Genomic DNA, 18794 nt, shown 5'->3' on the forward strand with positions numbered 1-18794 from the left:
CCGGATAGAAAATGGGCTGTAAAAAGAGTTATGTTTCACTTAGAAAAATAATTAAACCTGTTTTAGAAACTAGACAGTGTTTTCTATCCAATTGTAATAATAATATGCATATTGTAAGAGCAAAAATTGATTAAGAGGCCGTTTGAAAATGGGCACATATTTTTCCAGTTTTTCAATACGCCCCCTGCAGCCATAAGAAGTTTTAACGTGTTAATGAGAAACATTTATTCTCTTGCTTAACTTATTTACTTTATTCATTTCAGTTGCTTCAAGAGAATATTTTGAAATTTGTGAAGAACGAGCTGAAGATGTTCAAGAGGATTCTTAGTCAAGAACTCCCAGAAGGCTTTGAGAGTCAGAAGCAGGATAAGGAAGTGGTGGATGCTGAAGATGAGAAGCAGGAGAGCAGTGCCAGAGAGGGGGCTCTGAAGATCACACTGCACGTCCTGAGGAAAATGAACCAGAAGGAGCTTGCTGACACACTGGAGAAAAGTAAGAGCTGTCTGCTTATGCTGAATTCTGTTTGATACCATTTTAAAGCTGTAGCTAAAGTACAACTAAAGTAGCTGTGTAACTCAAATGTTGTAGCAGCCTTAACACAATACCTAGTGACCTTGTCAAGTAGCACAGAGATGTGTTGTGGTGAGTAATTTAGAGAGAGAGAAGAGGAGAGACAGAGGAGAGATAGACAATGAGAGAGGGAGAAAGACAGAGGGAGAGACAGAGAGAGAGAGAGAGAGAGAGAGACACAGAGATAGAGACAGAAAGGCAAAGGGAGAGAGAGGAAACATTAATAATTACTGTGATATCTCACTGGTTACCCCCATAGCCAATTCCTCCTTTGACCGCCTTTCCTTCCAGTTCTCTGCTGCCAATGACTGGAACGAACTGCAAAAATCACTGAAGCTGGAGACTCATATTTAAGCACCAGCTGTCAGAGCACCTCACAGATCATTGCACCTGTACATAGCCCATCTGTAATATAGCCCATCCAACTATCTCATCCCCATACTGTATTTATTTATTTGTCCTCCTCCTTTTCACCCCAGAAAACATTTACACATTCATACAGACAGTTAAGAGAATAAATTATTGTAATTTAAACTTCATAACACAGTCCTACAATACTGTAGTTATTAAAACAGACATAATATTAATATCGTCTGTGGTATTTCTAGATTCAGATGACCTTGCTGTGATATGCCAACGTGAACTGAAATCTAATCTAAAGAAGAAGTTTCAATGTGTTTTTGAGGGGATCGCTAAACAAGGAAACCCAACACTTCTCAATAAGATCTACACAGAGCTCTACATCACAGAGGGTGGAACAGGAGAGGTCAATAATGAACATGAGCTGAGACAGATTGAGACAACAACCAGGAAACAAGCAAGACCAGAGACTGCAATCAAATGTAACGACATCTTCAAACCCTTACCTGGACAAGACAAACGTATCAGAACTGTGCTGACAAAGGGAGTCGCTGGCATTGGAAAGACAGTCTCTGTGCAGAAATTCATTCTTGACTGGGCTGAAGGAAAAGCAAATCAGGATATCCAATTTATATTTTCATTCCCTTTCCGGGAGCTGAATTTGATGAAATGGGACAAACACACTTTGATTGAACTTCTTAATCACTTCTCAATGGAAACCAAACAATCGAGAATCTCCAACTACGACAAGTACAAAGTTCTGTTCATCTTTGATGGTCTGGATGAGTGCCGACTGCCCCTAGACTTCCAGAATAACAAGATCTGTTGTGACGTCACAGAGTCAACCTCAGTGGATGTTCTGCTGACAAATCTCATCAAGGGAAATCTGCTTCCCTCTGCTCTCCTCTGGATAACTACCCGACCTGCAGCAGGCAATAAGATCCCTTCAGGGTGTGTTGACCAGGTGACAGAGGTACGAGGGTTCCTTGACCCACAGAAGGAGGAGTACTTCAGGAAGAGATTCAGTGATGAGGACCTGGCCAGCAGAATCATCTCACACATAAAGACATCAAGGAGCCTCCACATCATGTGCCACATTCCAGTCTTCTGTTGGATTTCTGCAACAGTCCTTGAACACATGCTGCAACATAAGAGAGAAGAGATGCCCAAGACTCTGACTGAGATGTACACACACCTTGTGGTGTTTCATACCAAACAGAAGAATGAAAAGTATCTTGGGAAAGAAGAGACAGGTCCACACTGGAATAAAGAGAGCATTTTGTCACTGGGAAAACTGGCCTTCCAACAGCTTATGAATGGCAATCTGATTTTCTATGAAGAAGACCTGATAGAGGCTGGCATTGATGTCAATGAAGCCTCAGTGTACTCAGGATTGTGCACACAGATCTTTAAAGAGGAATGTGGTCTGTACCAGGACAAGGTGTACTGCTTTGTTCATCTGAGCATTCAGGAGTTTCTGGCTGCTTTATATGTGTTCATCTCATTCATCAACAACAATGAGAATCTAATGGACAAACTGCAAACAAAAGACGAGCCTGAAGTTACTTTCTACAAGAGTGCTGTGGATAAAGCATTACAAAGTGAGACGGGAAACCTGGACCTTTTCCTCTGCTTCCTTCTGGGCCTCTCACTGGAGTCCAATCAGAAGCACTTACGAGGTCTACTGACAAAGACAAGAAGTAGCTCACAGAGCCATGAAGAAACAGTCAAGTACATCAAGAAGAAGATCAGGGAGAATCCCTCTCCAGAGAGGAGCATCAATCTGTTCCACTGTCTGAATGAACTGAATGACCATTCTCTCGTGGAGGAGATCCAAAGCTACCTGAGATCAGGAAGTCTCTCAGAAGCCAACCTGTCATCTGCACAGTGGTCAGCTCTGGTCTTTGTGTTACTGACTTCAGAAAAGGAGCTGGATGTGTTTGACCTGAAGAAATACTCCAGATCAGAGGAAGGTCTTCTGAGGCTGCTGCCAGTGGTCAAAGCCTCCAGAGCTGCTCAGTGAGTACTGTCCTGTCTTTGGCTATGCCGGATTATGTTATATGACATTTTATTCTATAAAATAATTTCTCTGTAATTAATATTACCTGATAAACTATCATGTAAATGTAATTAACTAGAAAGTCGCGGCACCACGAAATAATGTTTATAGAGTTGTTATCTTCCAAATAAACTCTTAAAGACCTAGTAATCTTTTATATCATTAGCAGTCAATCATCAATCGCCACCATTCTCATCTGAACATCGTAGATTTCTTGGTTTTCTTCACGAACCCTGGCTAACAAGTTGAATCAGCAATACAAAATGTTGTTTAACTATTTATTTGCTAAATACCTAAATAATCACACAGAATTACATAAACACAGGATGGATCATACATTGATTAACCTCACTAGGGTAGGGGGCACTATTTTCACCTCCGGATGGAAAGCTTGCCCTGCTACTCAGGCCCAGAAGCTAGGATATGCATAGAATTAGTAGATTTGCATAGAAAACACTCCAAAGTTTCTAAAACTGTTAAAATAATGTCTGTGAGAATAACTGAACTGAAATGGCAGGAGAAAATCTGAGGAAAATCCATCCAGGAAGTGCCATTATTTTGAAATTGCCCAGATTCCGTTCCCTATGGCTTCCACTAGTTGTGAACAGTCTTTAGACATTGTTTTAGACTTTTATTCTGAAAAATGAGGGAGAATGACCACTTTGAGTGAGTGGATAGTGGGATGTCCCCTGAGCTGTTTGCTGCATGCGACCGAGAGCACGCCTTTTTGTTTTTCTATTTCTATTTACTACGCTATTGTCCGGTTGAAATATTATTGATTATTTAGGCTAAAAACAACCTGAGGACTGATTATAAACATCGTTTGACATGTTTCTACAAACTTTACCGGCACTATTTGGAATTTCGTCTGCCTGTTGTGACCGCAATTGAGCCATTGGATTACTGAACAAAACGTTGCAACAAAATTGAGTTTTTTGGATATAAAGAGGGACTTTATCGAACAAAACAAACATTTATTGTGTAACTGGGTGTTTTCTGAGTGCAACCATACAAATATCATCAAAGGTAAGTGATTAACCGCCTTGCTCAGTGGCAGAACAACAGATTTTTACCTTGTCAGCTCTGGGATTCGATCCAGCAACTCTCTAACCACTAGGCTACCTGCTGCCCCAAGGCCCCAAGGTGAGCCCCATTAATTACCCCTTAGCTACCATCTCCTCCCAAGTGGATGTGTCTTTGGGTGAACGCCTTATCAGTCATAGCAGTGCCACCTGTCCTTATAGGGATATCCTGGAATGTTTACTCAACTACTCCGAAGAAACTTTGAAGACACATTTCAGACCTGGGCTGTTTAGTAAGGATACTGCTGGAGCTTCTGTGGAAGCTATAGACCCCACGAATGGTGAAAACAAAGGACTGGAGGCTTGTGCAGAATCTCAAGAGTTACGTCCTATACACTCTGATATATATATATATATATATATATATATATATATATATATATATATATATATATATATGTTTTTTTTTTTTCAATAATGTATATTCTTAAATTCGGTTGATTTAAGGCAAAAATTAACAAGGGCGAAGGAAGAGTTTTGTCTGAGGTCTGCCCAAGACGATGACTTTAGATGAAATGTGTTGGGGGCTACGCTTTTAATTTAAAATAGTGTCTGTATCTCCAGCAGTTCGTCTGGGTCACTCACAGGCTTTGATGAAAGGAAATGCCCTTTACCCTCTCCAAAGAATGACCATGAAAACCTTCAGCATACCTGTGGGGAGTAGAATCTGCATTTCAATGCAGAGTACGTAGCTCTCTGTCAGGACGGACGTCAGGTCCCAACTAAGGCCTTCAAACCACAATTAAATAATAGCATATCTGTGTGAGAATTTTACAATCTATTCCTGGCTACAGGGAGGCATCTAAAAGATCTCTCTTTACCTATTGACAGAAATGATTTTGCAGAGGGTTACACATTGTACGCTTTCAATTTATCCCCTGATGATGACACCTCAGGAAATCTGTCTGTGGTGTCCCAAGGTAACCTCAGGCTGGAAAAGTGTTTCTGTACACCTTTAGCTTGTACAGTTAGTATGATTGTTTATGCTCTGATTCAATCTTGGAAGTGAATGCCCGAAGACAAGTCTTAGTGGATTATTATTAGGATATTAAGTATCAATGATCAAAACATGAATACCCATGAGCTAGAAGGTCTCACATTTCACATCTATTAAACCGTTTTTGAACCAAAAATGAATCAATAATCTACTACAGCATCAAACAAGTACAAGATAACTTTTCTATTACCTGTGGTCAACACTGTGTATTCTACCTGCGGTCAACACTGTGTATTCTGCCTGTGGTCAACACTGTGTATTCTACCTGTGGTCAACACTGTGTATTCTACCTGTGGTCAATACCGTGTATTCTACCTGTGGTCAACACTGTGTATTCTACCTGCGGTCAACACTGTGTATTCTACCTGTGGTCAACACTGTGTATTCTACCTGCGGTCAACACTGTGTATGCTACCTGTGGTCAATACCGTGTATTCTACCTGTGGTCAACACTGTGTATTCAACCTGTGGTCAATACCGTGTATTCTACCTGCGGTCAACACTGTGTATTCTACCTGCGGTCAACACTGTGTATTCTACCTGCGGTCAACACTGTGTATTCTACCTGTGGTCAACACTGTGTATTCTACCTGCGGTCAACTCTGTGTATTCTACCTGTGGTCAACACTGTGTATTCTACCTATGGTCAACACTGTGTATTCTACCTGTGGTCAACACTGTGTATTCTACCTGCGGTCAACACTGTGTATTCTACGTGTGGTCAACACTGTGTATTCTACCTGTGGTCAACACTGTGTATTCTACCTGTGGTCAACACTGTGTATTCTACCTGTGGTCAACACTGTGTATTCTACCTGTGGTCAACACTGTGTATTCTACCTGCGGTCAACACTGTGTATTCTACCTGCGGTCAACACTGTGTATTCTACCTGTGGTCAACACTGTGTATTCTACCTGCGGTCAACACTGTGTATTCTACCTGTGGTCAACACTGTGTATTCTACCTGTGGTCAACACTGTGTATTATACCTGTGGTCAACACTGTGTATTCTACCTGCGGTCAACACTGTGTATTCTACCTGTGGTCAACACTGTGTATTCTACCTGTGGTCAACACTGTGTATTCTACCTGTGGTCAACACTGTGTATTCTACCTGTGGTCAACTGTGTATTCTACCTGTGGTCAACACTGTGTATTCTGCCTGTGGTCAACTGTGTATTCTGCCTGTGGTCAACACTGTGTATTCTACCTGTGGTCAACACTGTGTATTCTACCTGAGGTCAACACTGTGTATTCTACCTGCGGTCAACACTGTGTATTCTACCTGTGGTCAACACTGTGTGTTCTACCTGTGGTCAACACTGTGTATTCTACCTGCGGTCAACACTGTGTATTCTACCTGCGGTTAACACTGTGTATTCTACCTGTGGTCAACACTGTGTATTCTACCTGTGGTCAACACTGTGTATTCTACCTGTGGTCAACACTGTGTATTCTACCTGTGGTCAACACTGTGTATTCTACCTGTGGTCAACTGTGTATTCTACCTGTGGTCAACACTGTGTATTCTGCCTGTGGTCAACTGTGTATTCTGCCTGTGGTCAACACTGTGTATTCTACCTGTGGTCAACACTGTGTATTCTACCTGTGGTCAACACTGTGTATTCTACCTGTGGTCAACACTGTGTATTCTACCTGAGGTCAACACTGTGTATTCTACCTGTGGTCAACACTGTGTATTCTACCTGTGGTCAACACTGTGTATTCTACCTGTGGTCAACACTGTGTATTCTACCTGTGGTCAACACTGTGTATTCTACCTGTGGTCAACACCGTGTATTCTACCTGTGGTCAACACCGTGTATTCTACCTGTGGTCAACACTGTGTATTCTACCTGTGGTCAACACTGTGTATTCTACCTGTGGTCAACACCGTGTATTCTACCTGTGGTCAACACTGTGTATTCTACCTGTGGTCAACACTGTGTATTCTACCTGTGGTTAACACTGTGTATTCTACCTGTGGTCAACACTGTGTATTCTACCTGTGGTCAACACTGTGTATTCTACCTGTGGTCAACTGTGTATTCTACCTGTGGTCAACACCGTGTATTCTGCCTGTGGTCAACTGTGTATTCTGCCTGTGGTCAACACTGTGTATTCTACCTGTGGTCAACACTGTGTATTCTACCTGTGGTCAACACTGTGTATTCTACCTGTGGTCAACACTGTGTATTCTACCTGCGGTCAACACTGTGTATTCTACGTGTGGTCAACACTGTGTATTCTACCTGTGGTCAACACTGTGTATTCTACCTGTGGTCAACACTGTGTATTCTACCTGTGGTCAACACTGTGTATTCTACCTGTGGTCAACACTGTGTATTCTACCTGTGGTCAACACTGTGTATTCTACCTGCGGTCAACACTGTGTATTCTACCTGCGGTCAACACTGTGTATTCTACCTGTGGTCAACACTGTGTATTCTACCTGCGGTCAACACTGTGTATTCTACCTGTGGTCAACACTGTGTATTCTACCTGTGGTCAACACTGTGTATTATACCTGTGGTCAACACTGTGTATTCTACCTGCGGTCAACACTGTGTATTCTACCTGTGGTCAACACTGTGTATTCTACCTGTGGTCAACACTGTGTATTCTACCTGTGGTCAACACTGTGTATTCTACCTGTGGTCAACTGTGTATTCTACCTGTGGTCAACACTGTGTATTCTACCTGCGGTCAACACTGTGTATTCTACCTGTGGTCAACACTGTGTATTCTACCTGTGGTCAACACTGTGTATTCTACCTGTGGTCAACACTGTGTATTCTACCTGTGGTCAACTGTGTATTCTACCTGTGGTCAACACTGTGTATTCTGCCTGTGGTCAACTGTGTATTCTGCCTGTGGTCAACACTGTGTATTCTACCTGTGGTCAACACTGTGTATTCTACCTGAGGTCAACACTGTGTATTCTACCTGCGGTCAACACTGTGTATTCTACCTGTGGTCAACACTGTGTATTCTACCTGTGGTCAACACTGTATATTCTACCTGCGGTCAACACTGTGTATTCTACCTGCGGTTAACACTGTGTATTCTACCTGTGGTCAACACTGTGTATTCTACCTGTGGTCAACACTGTGTATTCTACCTGTGGTCAACACTGTGTATTCTACCTGCGGTCAACACTGTGTATTCTACCTGTGGTCAACACTGTGTATTCTACCTGTGGTCAACACTGTGTATTATACCTGTGGTCAACACTGTGTATTCTACCTGCGGTCAACACTGTGTATTCTACCTGTGGTCAACACTGTGTATTCTACCTGTGGTCAACACTGTGTATTCTACCTGTGGTCAACACTGTGTATTCTACCTGTGGTCAACTGTGTATTCTACCTGTGGTCAACACTGTGTATTCTACCTGTGGTCAATACCGTGTATTCTACCTGTGGTCAACACTGTGTATTCTACCTGTGGTCAACACTGTGTATTCTACCTGTGGTCAAAACTGTGTATTCTACCTGTGGTCAACACTGTGTATTCTACCTGTGGTCAACACTGTGTATTCTACCTGTGGTCAACACTGTGTATTCTACCTGTGGTCAACACTGTGTATTCTACCTGCGGTCAACACTGTGTATTCTACCTGTGGTCAACACTGTGTATTCTACCTGTGGTCAACACTGTGTATTCTACCTGCGGTCAACACTGTGTATTCTACCTGTGGTCAACACTGTGTATTCTACCTGTGGTCAACACTGTGTATTCTACCTGTGGTCAACACTGTGTATTCTACCTGTGGTCAACACTGGTTATTCTACCTGTGGTCAACACTGTGTATTCTACCTGTGGTCAACACTGTGTATTCTACCTGTGGTCAACACTGTGTATTCTACCTGTGGTCAATACCGTGTATTCTACCTGTGGTCAACACTGTGTATTCTACCTGTGGTCAACACTGTGTATTCTACCTGTGGTCAACACTGTGTATTCTACCTGTGGTCAGCACTGTGTATTCTACCTGTGGTCAACTGTGTATTCTGCCTGTGGTCAACACTGTGTGTTCTACCTGCGGTCAACACTGTGTGTTCTACCTGCGGTCAACACTGTGTATTCTACCTGTGGTCAACACTGTATATTCTACCTGTGGTCAACACTGTGTATTCTACCTGTGGTCAACACTGTGTATTCTACCTGTGGTCAACTGTGTATTCTACCTGTGGTCAACACTGTGTATTCTACCTGTGGTCAACTGTGTATTCTACCTGTGGTCAACACTGTGTATTCTGCCTGTGGTCAACTGTGTATTCTGCCTGTGGTCAACACTGTGTGTTCTACCTGCGGTCAACACTGTGTATTCTACCTGTGGTCAACACTGTATATTCTACCTGTGGTCAACACTGTGTATTCTACCTGTGTTCAACACTGTGTATTCTACCTGTGGTCAACTGTGTATTCTACGTGTGGTCAACACTGTGTATTCTACCTGTGGTCAACACTGTGTATTCTACCTGTGGTCAACACTGTGTATTCTACCTGTGGTCAACACTGTGTATTCTACCTGTGGTCAACACTGTGTATTCTACCTGTGGTCAACACTGTGTATTCTACCTGCGGTCAACACTGTGTATTCTACATGTGGTCAACACTGTGTATTCTACCTGTGGTCAATACCGTGTATTCTACCTGTGGTCAATACCGTGTATTCTACCTGAGGTCAACACTGTGTATTCTACCTGCGGTCAACACTGTGTATTCTACCTGTGGTCAACACTGTGTATTCTACCTGTGGTCAACACTGTGTATTCTACCTGTGGTCAACACTGTGTATTCTACCTGTGGTCAACACTGTGTATTTTACATGTGGTCATCACTGTGTATTCTACCTTTTAACGTATGGACCGCCGTCCTCACGTTCTCGGGAACACAAAGATATTAGCCCTTTTAACGCAGAGGCTGCAGGCCTCACGTCCTTGGAACAGAAAGTTACATTTTCGTAAAGGGGCTTATATAGTGGTGGGAGAGAGGGGCGTGTTTCATAGTTTACAACCAATGTCTGTTCACATGGGCGGGGCCACTGAGTTGAGCATTGTTTACTCATGAAAACCAATTCTCTCATTTAGAAGCTAAAATTACATTTAATCTTTTCACAAATAGTTTCATATTTAAACATTTAAATTGCACAACAATTCCATGTGAATCTGATAACTAGAATGTGTAGACTTTCCAAGATACCGTTTATGTCGCCCTATCATCAGTTATAATGTCTCAGATGACAACCGATCTGACATCATATTCATTAAGTACCAAAGCATATTTTCAACTGGTAGGATTACCGAAATTTGGTTCCGTTCCCCCACCTTTTGATGTTCCCAGACTCTCTATGTTAACAAAGGCTTTAAAAGAGTCAACTCTATAGAGTAGAGAGAGAGAAAAGGGGGGGAGGTATTTATAGGGGTCATAAACCAACAAGCCAACGTCATGACAGTACATAAAATGACATTTAAGAACAAATCATCAGGAAGAAATATTAAGTTTGAGAAAAATAGGTATATAATATTATATTGAATATTATATCAATGTATTGATGTTCACATTAGTATAACATTATGACTATACTATTCTAGGAGACGGAAGATGAATCTATATGTTGTTTGACCAAGGCATCTGCCATTGTCCTTCTACACTACTGGTGTTAAATTAACAGTGTGTTTGTGAAGTCATGATGATGTCTTTGTCAGGCTGTCAGGCTGTGGAGTCACAGAGGAAGGCTGTGCTTCTCTGGTCTCAGCTCTGGAGTCAAACCCCTCACACCTGAGAGAGCTGGACCTGAGTAACAATGACCTGAAGGATTCAGGAGTGAATCTGCTCTCTGCTGGACTGGGGAATCCCCACTGTAAACTGGAGACTCTGAGGTCAGTATTCCTGTAGTTAGTCAACAAGTGATAACTGTTCACCAGATCCACATGTGTTTACCAGACACACATAGTCCACAACATATGTGTTTGGACAGTGAGGTTTACAGTTATACAGTTGGTGCTATGCTCCAGCATTTTGGATTTGAGGTAGAATGTTTCATATTAATACAGAATGTCACCTTTAATTTGAGGTTAATGGTGAGAGATGGTAACTATCTCACTCATTATTATTATTAATGATTAATGATTAATTAATGATGATTAATTCATGATTTTCTCAATCATTACAGTCACAGGCTTGATGTCGTCATGGTGTTCAAATACTATACTTTTGACTTCTTTAGTACACTTTAAGATAATTGTTCAGATGACTTCTTCAAATAGGGAGACTAGATACATAAAGTGCTTTTATTTTTCTAAACGGTGAAACAGATATGTATGAAAATACCCTCAAATTAAAGGTGACATTATATACTGTCACCTCATGAAAGATTTGATCTGAAATCCAAAATGCTGGAGTATAGAGCCACATTTAAAATGTTAGCTTCACTGTCAAAATAGATATGGTCTGGACTGTAAACTCAATACAATCTAAATCTGATACCTCACTGTCTGTCTTTTGACTGGTACTGCTTTTTAAACTGGTCTGGTCAGTCTACTTCAATATTTGTAATATAATTTTTCTCTCTACTAGTAATATTATGCTAGTTTATAATAATGATAAAATCATTAATTTATGAATAGATATGGCAGGTTTCAGGACACAGATTTATCTGAATACATTGAAAAAAATACACTGACACTATTTTCACCACCAGAGACTAGCATTATGGTTTTAATATGATTTGACTCTTTGTCAGGCTGTCAGGCTGTGGAGTCACAGAGGAAGGCTGTGCTTCTCTGGTCTCAGCTCTTAAGTCAATCCCCTCACACCTGAGAGAGCTGGATCTGAGTAACAATGACCTGAAGGATTCAGGAGTGGAGCTGCTCTCTGCTGGACTGGGGAATCCCCACTGTAAACTGGAGACTCTGAGGTCAGTATTCCTGTAGTTGGTCAACAAGTGATAACTGTTCACCAGATCCACATGTGTTTACCAGACACACATAGTCCACAACATATGTGTTTGACGACAAAGTTGGTCCCGCTCCTTCTTCGGGCGGCGTTCGGCGGTCGACGTCACTGACCTTCTAGCCATTGTCGATCCACTTTTCATTTTCCATTGGTTTTGTCTTGTCTTCCATCACACCTGGTTCCAATTCCATCAATTACATGTTGTGTATTTAACCCTCCATTTCCTCCTATGTCCTTGTCCGTAATTGTTTTCTTGTAGTGTTTGTGCACGGTATGCTGGTATTTACTGGGTTTTGTTTCACCCATTTTAAGTGTTGTTCTGGTGACGGTGTTTTATGGTTATTAAACGATTGTAAATCAGTTTTCGCTCTCCTGCCCCTGACTTCTCTACCGCCAGTACGCACCGCATTACAGAATTACGGACCAAAAACTATGGAGTCAGCAGGGGGCAGAGGAACGCGTCCGGAGCACGCAGCAATGCTCCACCATCTTGGCACCGCCATGGACCGCGTTGTCCGGACAATGGACCGCTGGGAGAGACAGGGAGTTCTTCCAGCGCCTCCACCAGCACAACCGGGGTCTCTCTCCCCTGAGTGCCCCTCTCCCTCCTGGTCCCAGTGGGGTTCGTCTCTCCCTGCCCCAGGAATATTATGGGAAGGCTGCGAACTGCCAGGGATTCCTTCTACAACTGTACCTATACCTGGCCACCATCCACCCGGCTCCGTCGGGCCATGAGAGGGTGTTCGCCCTCGCCTCGTGCCTCACCGGGAAAGCCCTGGAGTGGGCCAACACCATGTGGAGAGAGGGGGATGCGGCGTTGGACCAGTTTTGTTGTTCACCCGCCGTTTCCGTGCAGTCTTCGACCTCCCGCCCGAGGGTAGAGCAGCGGGTGAGCGCCTCTTCCATCTGGGGCAGGAGACGAGGAGCGCCCAGGATTTCGCCCTGAAGTTTAGGACCCTGGCTGCCGGAGCGGGAAGGAACGACAGGGCCCTGATCGACCATTACCGCTCCAGTCTGCGCGAGGACGTCCGTTGGGAGTTGGCCTGCAGAGCCACCACCCTCACGTTCGACCAGCTGGTGGACCTGTCCATCCGGCTGGACAACCTGCTGGCTACCCGCGAACGTTCAGATTGGGGTCTGGTGGTTCCATCCCCCCGCACCCCCTCTCCGATACCCAAGGAGCTAGGAGGGGCAGTGCGCAGGGAGACCGAAGGGGGTTCCAGCTTGTGCACAAGCCGCATAGGTCACACTACCGGTCGGTGCCGGGTTGGTTCCTCTGGGGATCGAGGGAGGGTGCAGGCAGGGCGCTCTGGCGTCACCCCAGGTGAGCCGGCACCATTCTCACCCAGAGACCTCTGTTGCTCATATGTTTGTCTATGTCACTTTTTCTGAGTTTTCGACCATCGGACGACCATTAGGGTCCTCTGGGCATGGTGACGCAAGAGAATTAGTCTCTTCCTTATTGACTCTCCTGCATTTCCCGTGGTGCTAGGCCTACCCTGGTTGTCCTATCATGACCCCACTGTTTCTTGGCCACAGAGGGCTCTCACGGGGTGGTCGCGAGAGTGCTCAGGGAGGTGTTTAGGGGTTTCCGTTGGTGCTACTATGGTGAAAAGTCCTTCTCTAAAAAGAAGGCGACTCAATTAATACCCCATCGACGGGGCGATTGTGCGATAAACCTCCTGGTAGATGCTGCACCTCCCAGGAGTCACGTGTATCCCCTCTCACAGGCGGAGACGGAAGCTATGGAAACATATGTCTCCAAATCCCTGCATCAGGGGTACATCCGGTCTTCCACCTCACCCGTCTCCTCAAGTTTGCTTTTTGTGAAGAAGAAGGAGGAGGGTCTGCGCCCGTGTATTGACTATCGGGGTCTGAACCAGATCACTGTGAGGTATAGTTACCCGCTACCACTCATAGCCACAGCGACTGAGTCAATGCACGGGGTGCGCTTCTTCACCAAACTAGATCTCAGGAGCGCTTACAACTTGGTGTGTATCCGAGAGGGAGACTAGTGGAAGACGGCTTTCAGTACCACCTCAGGGCACTCTGAGTACCTCGTCATGCCGTACGGGTTGATGAATACGCCATCAGTCTCCCTAGACTGCGCCATCAGCCTTTGTAGACGAGATTTTCAGGGACCTGCACGAGCAGGGTGTAGTGGTATATATTGATGACATTCTGATATACTCCGCAAAATGCGCCAAGCATGTGTCCCTGGTGCGCAGGGTGCTTGGTTGACTGTTGGAGCATGACCTGTACGTCAAGGCTGAGAAATGATTGTTTTTCCAGCAGTCCGTCTCCTTCCTAGAGAATCGCAGGGGTGGAGATGGAGAGTGACCGCATTTCAGCCGTGCGTAATTGGCCGACTCCCACCGCGGTAAAGGAGGTGTAGCGGTTCTTAGGGTTTGCCAACTACTACCGGAGGTTTATCAGAGGTTTTGGTCAGGTAGCGGCTCCCATTACCTCACTGCTGAAGGAGGGTCCTGTACGTCTGCAGTGGTCGGTTGAGGCTGACAGGGCTTTTGGGCACCTAAGAGCTCCCTTTACTTCGGCTCCCGTGCTTGCCCATCCTGATCCCTCTTTGGCATTCATAGTCGAGGTGGACGCGCACGAGGCTGGGATCGGAGCTGTGCTCTCTCAGCGCTCGTGCACGCCACCGAAGCTCCGCCCCTGTGCTTTCTTCTCAAAGAAGCTCAGTCTGGCAGAGCGGAACTATGATGTGGGGGACCGGGAGCTGTTGGCTGTGGTTAAGGCTTTGAACGCGTGGGTACATTGGCTTGAGGGGATTAAACACCCTTTCCTCATCTGGACTGACCACCGCAACCTGGAGTACATCCGGGCAGTTAGGAGACTGAATCCTCGTCAGGGAAGGTGGGCCATGTTCTTTAGCCGTTTTGTGTTTACCCTGTCCTACAGACCAGGTTCCCAGAATGATCAGACTCCCATTCTCCTGGCCTCCTGCCTGGTAGCGCCGGTCGTGTGGGAGCTGGATGCGGACATGGAGCAGGCGTTGCGTACAGAGCCTGCTCCACTCCAGTGTCCCGTCGGGCATCAGTACGTTCCGTCTGCTGTCCGTGACCAGTTGATCTATTGGGCCCACACATCACCCTCCTCTGGTCATCCGGGGATCGGTCAGACGGTGCGCTGTCTGACTGGGAAGTACTGGTGGCCCACCTTGGCTCGGGAGGTGAGGGTATATGTTTCCCCCTGCTCGCTGTGCGCCCAGTGTAAGGCTCCTAGACACCCGCCCAGAGGTAAGCTACATCTCTTACCCGTTCCACAACGGCCTTGGTCACACCTGTCGGTGGATTTTCTAACGGATCTTCCTTCTTCACAGGGAAACACCACGATCCTGGTCGTTGTGGATCGTTTCTCTAAGTCCTGTCGTCTCTTCCCTCTGCCCGGTCTCCCTACGACCCTACAAACTACGGAGGCCCTGTTTACACACGTCTTCCGGCATTACGGGGTGCCTGAGGATATAGTGTCTGATCGAGGTCCCCAGTTCACTTCGAGAGTCTGGAGGGCGTTCATGGAACGTTTGGGGGTCTCGATCAGCCTCACCTCGGGTTTACACCCCGAGAGTAATGGGCAGGTGGAAAGAGTGAACCAGGATGTGGGCAGGTTTCTGCGGTCCTATTGCCAGGACTGGCCGGGGGAGTGGGCGGCGTTCGTGCCCTGGGCAGAGATGGCGCAGACCTCGTTTCACCACCCCTCCACTAACCTCTCCGCCTTTCAGTGTGTACCAGCCGGTTCTGGCACCGTGGCATCAGAGTCAGACTGAGGCTCCTGCATTGGACGATTAGTTCAGATGCGCGGAGGAGACCTGGGAATCCGCCCATGGTCACCTCCAGCAGGCCGTTCTGCGCCAAAAGACCAGCGCGGACGGTCACCGCAGTGAGGCCCTGGAGTTCGCACCGGGGGACAGGGTCTGGCTCTCCACCCAAAACCTGCCCCTCCGCCTGCCCTGCCAGAAGCTGGGCCTGCGGTTTGTGGGGCCATTCAAAGTCCTGAGGAGAGTGAACGAGGTGAGATACAGGTTACAACTTCCCCCCGATTACCAAATTAACCCCTCGTTCCATGTGTCTCTCCTCAGGCCGGTGGTGGCTGGTCCGCTCCAGGAGTCTGAGGTGTGGGAGGGTCCTCCACTCCCTCTGGATATCGAGGGGGCCCCGGCCTACTCCGTCCGTTCCATCCTGGATTCGAGGCGTCGGGCGAAGGGCCTTCAGTACCTCGTGGAGTGGGAGGGGAACGGTCCGGAGGAGAGGTGCTGGGTTCCGGTGGCTGATGTATTGGACCCTGAACTGCTGCATGAGTTCCACCATCGCCGGCCGGATTGCCCTGCGCCTCGCCCTCCGGGGTCGTCCCCGAGACTGGTGTCGACGCACCGCTGGAGCCGTGCGTCGGGGGGGGGGGGGAATACTGCCGAAGTCGGCTCCTCTCCTTGTTCGGGCGGCGTTCAGCGATCGACGTCACCGGCTTTCCTGCCATTGCCGCTCCATTTTCATGTATCCATTTGTTTTGTCTTGTTCCCTGCACACCTGGTTTTCATTCCCCAATCAATCTACATGTATGTATTCCTCTGTTCCCCATCATGTCTTTGTGAAAGATTGTTTTTGTTACGTGTTTATTGTTGACGCGCCAGACTGGTATTTCACAAAGATGTTTATTGTTAAACATTATTCTTGTGACTGTTTTGCGCGTTTTGCACTTTTGCCTCAATATAGTGTGTGCCTGTTCACAAATCTTTGCTCTCCTGCACCTGACTTCGCTACCAGTACGCACACACATGACATAACCCCAATAAAATTCCCAGTCTTAGGTCAGTTTGGATCTCCACTTTATTTTAAGAATGTGAAATGTCAGAATAATAGAAGAGAGAATTATTTATTTCAGCTTTTATTTCTTTCATCACATTCCCAGTGGGTCAGAAGTTTACCAACACTCAATTATTATTTGGTAGCATTACCTTTAAATTGTTTAACTTGGGTCAAACGCTTCGGGTAGCCTTCCACAAGCCTCCCACAAGAAGTTGGGTGAAGTTTGGCCCATTCCGCCTGACAGAGCTGGTGTAACTGAGTCAGGTTTGTAGTCCTCCATGCTCGCAAACGCTTTTTCAGTTCTGCCCACAAATTGTATATAGGATTGAGGTCAGGGTTTTGTGATGGCCACTCCAATACCTTGACCTTGTTGTCCTTCAGCTATTTTGCCACAACTTTGGGAGTATGATTGGGGTCATTGTCCATTTGGAAGACCCATTTGCGACCAAGCTTTAACTTCCTGACTGACGTCTTGAGATGTTGCGTCAATATATCCACATAATTGTCCTTCCTCATGATGCCATCTATTTTGTGAAGTGCACCAGTCCCTCCTGCAGCAAATCACCCCCACAACATGATGCTGCCACCCCCGTGCTACACGGTTGGGATGGTGTTCTTCGGCTTGCAAGTCTCTCCCTTTTTCCTCCAAACATAACAATGGTCATTTTGGCAAAACAGTCCTATGTCTGTTTCATCAGACCAGAGGACATTTCTCCAAAAAGTATGATCTTGTCCCCATGTGCAGTTGGCTTTTATATGGCGGTTTTGGAGCAGTGGCTTCTTCCCTGCTGAGCGGCCTTTCGGGTTATGTCGATAGCGGACTCGTTTTACTGTGGATATAGATACTTTTGTACCTGTTTCCTCCAGCATCGTCACAAGGTCTTTTGCTGTTGTTCTAGGATTGATTTGCACCAAAGTATATTCATCTCTAGGAGACAGGACGTGTCTCCTTCCTGAGCGGTATGATGGCTGCGTGGTTCCATGGTGTTTATACTTGCGTACTATTGTTTTGTACAGATGAATGTGGTACCGTCAGGCGTTTGGAAATTGCTCCCAAGAATGAAACAGACTTGTGGAGGTCTACAATTGTTTCTGAGGTCTTGGCTGATTTCTTTAGATTGTTCCATGATGTCAAGCAAAGAGGCACTGAGTTTGAAGGTCGGCCTTGAAATACATCCACAGGTACACCTCCAGTTGACTCAAATTATGTCAAGTAGCCTTTCAGAAGCTTGTATAGCAATGACATAATTATTCCAATCTGTTTAAAGGACAGTTTGTTAACAAGAAATTTGTGGAGGTTTTGAAAAATTTATTTTAATGACTCAAAACTAAGTGTATGTAAACTTCCGACTTCAACTGCATTCACTTATATTGTACTAAAGTAGTAATATAGTAGAAATGAAAGCACTTTAAGTAGTTCTCCCATTTGAACGAGTCTTAATTATTTGGACAAATTCACTTATATTGTATTAAAGTAGTCATAAGTTTAGTATTTGGTCCCATATTCCATGCCTGCAGTGATTACATCAAGATTGTGATTCTACTAACTTGTTGAATGTATTTGCTGTTTGTTTTGGATTATGTTTTTCCCAAAAGTAACTCACCATTTATAAAAAATATACTGCCACTATTTTCACTACCAAAGATTGGCAGTGTAATTTGAATATGATTTTACTCTTTACAGGCTGTCAGGCTGTCTAGTCACAGAGGAAGGCTGTGCTTCTCTGGTCTCAGCTCTGAGGTCAAACCCCTCACACCTGAGAGAGCTGGACCTGAGCTACAATCACCCAGGAGACTCAGGAGTCAGACTGCTCTCTGCTGGACTGGAGGATCCACACTGCAGACTGGAGAAACTCAAGTATGTAGAGGGTTTATGTCAATGTTCATATCAGACATGTTTGACTTATTACACAGATTCTTACCAACACTTGGGGAAAGGTGT

At 45.4% G+C, this 18794-nt stretch overlaps 1 protein-coding gene across 1 annotated transcript in view; it reads left to right on the plus strand.

Moving 5' to 3' along the window:
- Window positions 1-269: 269 nt before the first annotated feature.
- The window catches only part of LOC120037648 (NLR family CARD domain-containing protein 3-like), a gene marked incomplete at its 5' end in the record, with an annotated part of 19516 nt that continues 991 nt past the window's right edge, over window positions 270-18794 (plus strand). The window contains 6 exons of the mRNA XM_038983645.1: window positions 270-492; window positions 1185-2949; window positions 10784-10957; window positions 11821-11944; window positions 13212-13356; window positions 15772-15929. Coding sequence (XP_038839573.1) covers window positions 270-492; window positions 1185-2949; window positions 10784-10957; window positions 11821-11944; window positions 13212-13356; window positions 15772-15929 — 2589 coding nt within the window. The remainder of the gene's footprint in view (window positions 493-1184; window positions 2950-10783; window positions 10958-11820; window positions 11945-13211; window positions 13357-15771; window positions 15930-18794) is intronic.

Source organism: Salvelinus namaycush, unplaced genomic scaffold (genome assembly GCF_016432855.1).
Source record: "Salvelinus namaycush isolate Seneca unplaced genomic scaffold, SaNama_1.0 Scaffold18, whole genome shotgun sequence".
NCBI classification, from domain to species: Eukaryota; Metazoa; Chordata; class Actinopteri; order Salmoniformes; family Salmonidae; genus Salvelinus; species Salvelinus namaycush.